Below are 9,212 nucleotides of genomic sequence, written 5' to 3' on the forward strand. Positions count from 1 at the left end.
TGTCCTGAAATAGCCTTTGCCTTTTATACTTACCTCATTGAAGCTTATGTAAAGAGGCGAGCCCAAAGCCCCGACCTCATTTGATCAATGCATTTGGCGTCCTATCACTCCCTGTGAACTTGGGTCACATTCTTGATTCGTTCAAGAGAGTTACTTGTTTACTCATCTCAAAGTGTTTCTTGTTTTTAAGTATTGTGCATGTTTGCTGTGATGGGGCTCACTTCATGTGAAATACCATGAGGTGGGATCAAATTAGAAATCTGGCACTAGGATCACACAACCTAAGTTTAGCTGCTGACGTTTACGGAAGGTCACTGCTATTGTGGTTCATATCATATTTTTTATTAACTCTGTGACCAGAGCATCATAATAAAAAGTCAATAAGGGCAAAACACTAATCATGTGTATGGTAGTAATATGGACATTGCACTCACAAAATCACACATTTCATCCAGTCAATCCATTCGGTTGCTACTGAACAAACATCCTGATGCAATCCCGGGGCAATTTTTGCAGACAAGCATCCAAATAACTATATCCTGCAAACATCGTAGACAGATTATCTTCCAAGTTTAAAAACATTCTCTCTACCCAGCTGATATATTTAAGACCATTGTCTCATTGATTTTAATCAGAGAACCAAGAGTAGTGTTTCACATTAACGGCAGTTAAGTGTGTGTCATGACCTCATCTACATTGACCTGCTGTGTGTGTGTGTGTGTGTCACTGTACCCCTCAAAGGGACATAGTGGATCTCCAAAATGTAGGTCAGGTGTTTCTGTATGTATGTGAGTTTCTTTTTTAACCTAGTCACCCTCCCCTTGGCTCACACACAGCTGTTTCACTCAGTTTGATTATAGGCTCCAGGGTCTGCATAAAGACAACCAGGATCATTTCTTCTGCACTGAGAGGTTTGTATCATGTGACCTCATCCGAACCAGTGTGGTGCAGTCATCCCAGGTGCCCAGGTGTGTGTGTGTGTGTGTGTGTGTGTGTGTGTGTGTGTGTGTGTGTGTGTGTGTGTGTGTGTGTGTGTGTGTGTGTGTGTGTGTGTGTGTGTGTTAGTCCATGTGTACACCTCAACATTTACAGCTGTCTCAGCTTAACCGCAACCACAAAACTCAAAAACCACCCATGTCAGGTCATACTGACAGACTGATAGTTACTTTTGACAAACAGCAGCCTCGCTGTGTATATATGTTGTTGTACTGGAATCACCCTGGCCACCGCAGCAATGAGAAAATTCCCTGCACAGTAAATCTAAGAACTTCTGAAAGCTGCGTCTTGTGCTGGCTCACCACAGACAGTGAGGGGTGAGCTCACTGTAAGCTGAGCAACAGCAGCAGCAGAAGCAGCGAGGGTGCAGCTCATTTCTCCAGTGAGTGACACATACTTAACTTAGAGACACCAAACACCAGCCATCCATCTATCTAGCTTTCTCTACAGCCTGCCAGAGCCAGCTGGCCCATGAGCTCACGGTACCAATCCGGCCACCCGAGAGAAAGAGAGAGAGACTCAGAGCTGGGAGGAGCGAGAGGGGATGCTGCCTGCCAGCTCATCATGTAATCTCATCTTGCTGTGGTTACTGTAAGTGAGATGGAGAAGGGAATGGGAAGAAGGGACCACAGTTCCCCATGAAAGTAATGGCTCTGGGAAGGGCAGATCACTCTCCCTAAGTCCCTCTGAAGCTTTTAGCATTTACAGTTTAACCACAAGTCTGGGAAACGTTGGGTATCCTCATATGGAGACATGTACTGTAACATTTCAAAAGGGTTAAAATGGTCAAACAGCAAGCGTTACGTGGTATTAAAATATCACAGGACAAATATCCAAAGTATTAACAGTGTGCATTGTCTTGCCTCCTTTGATAGGGAATATTAGCATTATCAATGCCCTATGGCTCAGAGATTCTCAATTTTAACTGTACAAAAAAGGCTGTTACACTGCCAGCTAGACCTGACTTTACCCAATCTGCATGATAACTCAAAACAAAGTGAGATTTTGTACATTTTTTGTCTTTGGCAGCCTTCTTCAGGTGTTCTGCATGCATGTCTAGTAGAAGGAGGTTTAACCCTTTTGGAATTTTAGTGAACTTTTTGCAAACAATCCTTGCATTAATGTGGAAGGCACAAAGACTTTTCAGATTTAGTGTAAAAAGCGCATAGTGTAAGAATCTGCTTCAGTAGAACAGACAATGGACGAAAATATTGCTCAGTCGAAAACAGTGGTCTGTAAGATTAACTTTGAGACTTTTTATTTGAGTCTTAAACTAATTCTGTTCTTAAATAGAGCTTACACATCGTTGAAGGAATTGTTCAACATATTGGGAAATAAAATTATTCGCTTTTTTGCTGAGAGTTAGATGAGAAGATTGATACTGCTCTCACATCTGTCTGGTAAATATCAAGCTTGAGCCAACACCTGGAGTTTTGTCATCGCCGTGAAGTTGCCAGCCCACTATTGCAGGCTCCAGGAAGCCACTGTGCCTGACCAAGCATCAGTCCCACACATAGCCCCTAGAAAAACCACAACTTGTTTGAACACTTTGGTTTTTCTAGGGATTAAGCAGATTCAGTGTATAGCATGTGAATTAGTGAACATTAGAGGTGCTTGTAGGTGGAATTTATTACTTTGGAGAGCGCCAGGCTAGCTGTTTCCCCTTGTTCCCAAGCTTAATGCTAAGCTAAGATAACTGGCTAAGGGCTTCAGCTTCATACTGATCTGAACAGAAACGAGTGTGTAGCGATCCTACCATCTAACTCTCAGCAACAGAGTGAATAAGCATACTTCACAAATGGTCCAACTTTTCTTACAAGAATGAAAGCTATCAGTCAAATACCTTTTAATCACCTCAGTAAATTTTTGAGTCTGTAGTTGCAGATTCATCAGGGATACACTGAATACTTTGTCTGGGGTTATGTCCCATGTGAGATAGAGGAAAACTCGTTATCAGCACCTCATAAAGGAAGAAAAAGAAAACAGTCTGGATAGCACTCTGGAAAAAGCTACTGCTTGATGTTTACCATCATTCTGTGCTACCGTTTGAAAACACTAATGTTTCTCTGTCAGAACACATCTGCCTGGTCTCGCTCCCTCCCTTTCAGTCTATCGTAGCTCTAGATCTCTGGCTCAGACCTTGTGCAGACAGTCGGGCTGTCTCGACAGTCTGGACTGTTGCTCCAGGCTTTGGCACCACAGCCAACACAGAGAGAAGATGTTTGTTAACTCCATACAAATATCAGCAGCGACAGAACCAAGGAGTCTTTTCCAGGAGCCAGAGTTTTTTTTGTTTTGTTTATTTGTTTTTGTCCTCTGCTGGCCCACATACACCTGTAGCCAAAAGGAACGTAGCATAAAAAACAGGCATGTTGTTGTTTTTAGTCTTGCATAGGGCTTGCATGAGTTGCTCCTACAGAAAATAGGGTTGAGATAGCAAATGATGGAGGCCTGGAGAAATGAGGTTTTAGAAAGCACAAAGAAGAATCTGATCTGTCACAAAAGACCATCAAAGTAACTTTCATCCAAAGTAGGTCAAGGATTTATTCAACAATACACTGAGTAACTAATGGTAACTACCATAAACTTAGCCAACTCTACTTTATTTACACGGAACACAAAATAAAACAATCAGCTTCTAAATTCTTGAGAGAATGGGTCCCTATCTGGGGAATTAAATATTGCTCTTTTCCAAAAATGGGTCAAGATTAGACACGATTGCCACTGCTATTGTAGCATGTAGTCTTTTTTTTTTTAATTCATAACAGAACAGAAAAGGCCACCCGCAGAACACTGACCTGCATCGGCGAAAATCCCTGAATATTTTGGTTTTGTTTTGGGAAATTTTCTGAAGAAAACCATTTTCTCTTTTCAGTCTTCTGCTGTTTACATTATGCACATCTTAACTGTGCCTTGATCTGCCCTGTGAGTTGGCTGGGACTTTTACAGGTGATTTTCACAAGATCGTGTAATTTCAACTTCACTCAGACACAGGCTCCATGTTTGATCATAGTCCAAAGTGCAACAGCTGCAGTCATCAGAAGCCACACTGGCCTTCATAACTGTCTCTCACAAGACTGTTTAATCCTAATCTAGCTACAGTTCTGACAGTGCATGTAAGAAAATGCATAGCTTTGTTAGCATTTATGATCATTTAATTGTCCCCCATATGTCTACCAGTGCAGATATTAAGGCCTATGGAAAGTCCCTTTATTGCATCTCTACAACTTTTTTTTTTGTAATTTCTGTTTGAGGAAAGCTTCCTCTATTCTTAGAACACTGAGTAATCACCTAGTCTCAGCAACCAGGGACTGCCTCCTTTGCTTGTGTGTGTTTGTGTGTGTGTGTGTGTGTGTGTGTGTGTGTGCTTGTGTACGTGTAGTTGTGAGCAAGTATGTGTGGAAGTGTGCATGTGCAGTTGCGTGTGTCTGCTCATGCTTGTGTGCACCTGTGTGTTCATGCGTGCAACATGCGGGGTATGACCAGTGGTTGGCTGGAGACGGAGGTGCTGACAGGAAAAGTGAGAAGAGCTCCTCCGCAGTCTGGTAGCTCTTTGATGTGGAGTGCACTTTACTGTCGACTTCAGCTCAGAGCTGACCACAACACTCAAACACTTCCAGCTTACCTACCACTGATGATCTTTCTGACTCTCATTCCACTGCAGCTCAAGTCCAATTCCAGTCCATGTTCGATAGTGTGATTGCATGTGCCGGTGTGTGTGTGTGTGCACGTGTCTACAGGAATAAAAAATGCATAACTTCATTACTTTCCCCATGAGTGTTGCCTAATGGTTTGCATGAATTTTTTAAGCCATTGCAGGATTTATTAAACTGAGCTTTCATGCATGAAAACTTTCCACCTTTCCCAAAAATGCATCTCTTATATGCAAGGGTTAACCTTGGTGCTGTACAGTAGAGGAAAGTTGGGTTATTAACACAATACAGCCTCCCCTTTCCACATGGATGCACGACACTGTAACTAAGCACACTACTCACTGACACACAGACCTCTCGAGACCAAGCTGCCAGTGCTCAGAAAACAAAAGAGAGCTCTTTCCTGCAGGCCCCCCAGCCTCGGCCTCGATTCTGGCTGCAGCGATTGTGCAAGCTGTCGCACAAGGCAGCTGGTCTATGAACGGTAAAAGGTCAGTGCCTGGAACGAGTACGTCACAAGTATCATTATGTTGTAACTGTTTCTCTCTTATTTTTTTTCTTCCAAGAGTCTCTTTTTAAACCACCCAATCATTTGATCTTTTATTTTCCATCTGCTACCCACATTTTACCCTTTCCTTCTTCTCTAGCACTGTGTAGCTGATATCATGCAACACTTCCTGGTACTTCTCTATCTGTGCAATCTGCTGTAATTTACCACACTCTGCTGCATTTTAGCAAACTAGGTCTGGTGAGGGAGATGTGCGAAGCTTTATACAGAGGAGGAGAAACATTTCTGACAAGAGAGGATGAGTTTGATTCCAAATGTTTATTTACAAAAAGCATTAAAAATGAGTACAATTCAAACGATAATTGCATTGTTTTGTCTGCATATCTGAAAGTGAAAACAATAGTCCATGAAAAAGTGTCACAGGTACAGACAGCTGAAATCAGGATTTGCAGGCAAAGTCTCTGCTTATTCCAAGAACATCCTGATAGCTGCACTGGTAAATAAAGGTTGAGTCCATTTGGATAGTTTCAGATACCCTCTTCATGACCAGCATCTTCCTTCTTTCCCTCTGATTAGATTCAGTGCATCTCACACACTTTCATAAGTCCATTTCTTGCACAGTCTCTCTCTGTGTGACCTTCTCTGCTCATTTCCCCAGTGCCTATTATCTAGGGCAGTCCCTGGGTCGCCACTCATCATCTTTTCCTGCACTACGCAGTACGGTCCAACTCCTTCTCAGTGTCCATCAGGCTTTCAGTCCACTCCACATACATCTTTCCTAGTCCACACCTGACCTCTGGACTTGAACCCCTTCCGCAGGGTAATCCAGAGCCAACGTGCTGACCCAGAATGCACTGAAGTGTGCGCTCTTGCAGGGGAGTGGGGGGTTTGCAACCGCAGCCTCTTAATCCAGAAAAGTGAGGCGGAAAGGCTTGACACCCCCAGCTGAAGCTCAGCTCCTTGACTTTCTTTTCATCATCTTCATCATCATCATGTGAAGCATTTTTGGTGGAATGTCACTTCAGCGCTCCGGGAGTGTGATGGTGGGCACCCAGTCGTACACACTGCGGCTCTCCTCACAGAACAGACTCAGCTTGTCCAGAGCAGGGTCCTTCCACGGGTTCGCACTGGGGCTCTAAAAGGAGAAGAGTCGCATATGTAAAGAGTCAGAAACCCCGCAACAGACATGGGCTATGCAGACACGCAGTGACTTGGCAGCGTGTTCAGGAAATTCAGACAGGAGTGCTGCGTGCATGATTCACTGGGTGCCGGCCCCCCTGGCCGAGTGGGTGTTCTCGGGTACGTACCGTGACAAGAATGCAGTGCGCGTCCTTGGGCTCGCCGGTCTCGTCTGCGCCCACGAGGTCTGCCAGGCGCTCGATGTCGTTGACGCGCACCACGTTGATGTCGTTGTCGAAGCAGAACGCCTGGATGAGGGTAAAGTGGATCTGAAGAGCAATGTCACACTCGTACTCCTCGTCGGTGGCGAGGACGCAGAATGCCACGCTGTCTGGGTCGCTGGGGGAAAGACAAGGGAGGTGGTCAAAAAACGATACATATTCTGCCACCCCTCTGCTTCAAATTCAACCATGGCGATTGTAGTCGGACGTTTCGCGAAGTTGCAATACTCACACATTCATGACTTTGGCCGACTCATAAACTCCCACCGTCAGGTAGTCCTGCTTCTCAGCGGCGACCAGCAGTTCCTCCAGGGCTGCGCCTGCACTTTGCACCCTTGACAAAGAAGAATACACATCGTCAGGACACTGGGCACCTTTTGGGTTAGCGGCTTGAGGAATGTTGTATCCGCGGGTAAGATATTTACCTATCTGCGTCTTCCATTGTGGTCTCCTGTCTGCGGATCTCCTCCAGAGTCATAGTTATAATCCAAGCGCGATCGGGCTCTCGCAGTAGAACAAGCGGGCTGCGTCGCTCTCTGCGTAGTCTCGTGCGTTATTCCGACCTCGGAACGGGCAGTGGGTGGTTTTATAGCGGGCCAGCGTTGTTTCTCGGCAAGGGGCGGTCTTTTCCGCTCCCGCCTCCTACAATTGGCTCGGAGCGGCCAGGGTGAGGAACGCGAAAGTCCCCGGGCTTCAACGCCGAGCTTGTTGACAACCCCACGTGGGGCAAGATTACAACCTTTGAAGAACCCCCCACCCACCCACCACCTAGTCGCCCTTGCCTTGTCAACATCCAACATCACCACCATGTACAAAAACTAAAAGTCCCGTTTGCGATGGATTTTCAGAGTCACTGTTATCCTGGCACAGTAAGGCTTGGACCCACCGTGGCTTCCACTGCCCACCTGAGTTACTACGGAGCACGTAACGCTCTGGCATTTGCCGGCATGTTTATGACCCGAATTTAAAGTTTAAACAAATACATCATGTGATATCACAGACCTTTAAAGAAGGTCGAATCGCTTGCCTGTATTAGATCGATTGCTTGTATCACGATGGTTCCAGGTGGAGGTTGGGCTAGAGCCCTTCCACCTCGTTTACCTCTTCGTCAACCCCGCCTTCTGTTTGTAGGTTATATAATTGTTATACACCAATTAATGTTTTTTAGCGTGACAGGTACAAACGCCGTGGGGGGGGGGGGCATTGCAAACCGACGCATCTCAGACCACCCTGCAAGTGACGATGCAACTGGATATGCAGATCAGTGGAAGGAAAAAGGCCGGATCTGTGTGTAGTGGGCGAGGCAGCAGTGGAATCAGGGGTGAAATCAATCTATTTCACGATCAGCTCACAAACGATCTTTTAAGTACTGGAATTCCCCAACTTGGGGAATCACTGCATGTCATATTTATAGCCCATCCAAACTTTCCCCTCTAGTCTAGCCCCCCACTTGCCCCTGATGGGCAGCTTGTTGACGGTGCACCTGCACACGCGTGCGTCCCACCGACCTGCTCCTCGGCGTGCTGCCGTGTTTACGGTCTGCCAGGGAGTTTACAGAGCTGCCGGAGCGGGACCTGCGCGCCTGTCCCGGCCCGACTACGGCGAGACGGCGCGACGGCGACGTGTTTTGGAGGAGTGAGCAAAACAGCTCGTGGCCGGCACACGCCAGTTTTTGTTCGTCCATTGAAAGGGGGGCTCAATTGCCACTCTCGTCTTGACGCGTGTAGAGGGAAAAAGGAAAAATCATCTTTGTGTCACAACAATACTCACGTCCTCCACCTGCCCCCGGTCCTTTCATGGGCCTTTGGGGGGCTTTGTGTGTGTGAGTGTGTGTGTGTGTGTGTGTGTGTGTGTGTGTGCGCACGCAGGACGCACACACGTCCAGTGGCCCACGGCAGATGCCCGACAGATGCGCGGGGGGCCTCCTCCCGGGGAGCGCCACGCGCCGCGGCCGGTAGTCTCGCCAGGCCGGTTTATCTTTATCAGCGGGAGCTCACGTTCAACATCCCTCGCTGTTCAGACAGAGCAGCCGAGGGCTGTGCGTGTTTCCGCACCAGTCGGCCGGGCCTCTGTCTTAACTTGAAAACGACGTCTAGTATAAGCAATAATTGGGAGTAGAAAGAGTCATTGAGATCTGGAAAACAAATTAAAAAAAAACATCAAAAGTTATCAGGATGAAAATCTACACCGCTAAAACAGATTAATACCACACAGCGAGGGCACAGGCCCTCATTACCGGAGTATTGCTCTCTATTAAAGGTTGTTTTGATCTCACCGAGCACCAGCTCGCCCTGCACGGAGCGAGGGCCCTCGGCGGCACAAACCCGGACCAGCACCGCCACCTGCCGGCCGCTTGGAGAGCGACCTTTCCCCTACTGCACAGCCCGTCTCGACACGTTGAGCTCGGTTCGTGACTCATGATTCCACCCTCACACCCGTGAGTCACCAACCAGCCCCTGTTTGCTGTCATTTCCCCACAGCCGCGGGTTGCTGCTCAGACAAATGTTGTCCCGCTAGCGATGGGAGCATAGAGAGAATTTTACGAGTGAAAAAGAGGAACAAAGCTACAGTTTTGGTTTGCAGAATAAAGTAGAAAATGGACTTTAATAAGCCTGCCCTGATTCAATAATACATTTACATTAGGCTAGGTGTTGT

At 46.6% G+C, this 9,212-nt stretch overlaps 1 protein-coding gene across 1 annotated transcript; it reads right to left on the reverse strand.

Moving 5' to 3' along the window:
- Nucleotides 1–5,443: 5,443 nt before the first annotated feature.
- On the reverse strand, nt 5,444–7,104 carry gadd45ga (growth arrest and DNA-damage-inducible, gamma a). Its single transcript, XM_040154133.1, has 4 exons — nt 6,983–7,104; nt 6,790–6,891; nt 6,465–6,675; nt 5,444–6,292 (listed from the first exon to the last, which is right to left on the reverse strand). Exons 1-4 carry the CDS (start codon nt 7,033–7,035, stop codon nt 6,179–6,181), a joined length of 480 nt encoding a protein of 159 aa, XP_040010067.1. The 5' UTR covers nt 7,036–7,104; the 3' UTR covers nt 5,444–6,178.
- Between the last annotated feature and the right edge of the window lie 2,108 nt (nt 7,105–9,212).

The sequence above is a fragment of the Xiphias gladius genome, chromosome 19 (genome assembly GCF_016859285.1).
Source record: "Xiphias gladius isolate SHS-SW01 ecotype Sanya breed wild chromosome 19, ASM1685928v1, whole genome shotgun sequence".
Classification (NCBI taxonomy): Eukaryota; Metazoa; Chordata; class Actinopteri; order Istiophoriformes; family Xiphiidae; genus Xiphias; species Xiphias gladius.

What these genes read in the sequence shown, in the direction of transcription:
- gadd45ga (XM_040154133.1), bottom strand. Translation starts at nt 7,035, where the DNA reads ATGACTCTGGAGGAGATCCGCAGACAGGAGACCACAATGGAAGACGCA. An exon ending in ACAATGGAAGACGCAGATAG is followed by an intron (nt 6,892 to 6,982) that starts GTAAATATCTTA and finishes TTCTTTGTCAAG; the next exon opens with GGTGCAAAGTGCAGGCGCAG. An exon ending in CGCACTGCATTCTTGTCACG is followed by an intron (nt 6,293 to 6,464) that starts GTACGTACCCGA and finishes TTCTCCTTTTAG; the next exon opens with AGCCCCAGTGCGAACCCGTG.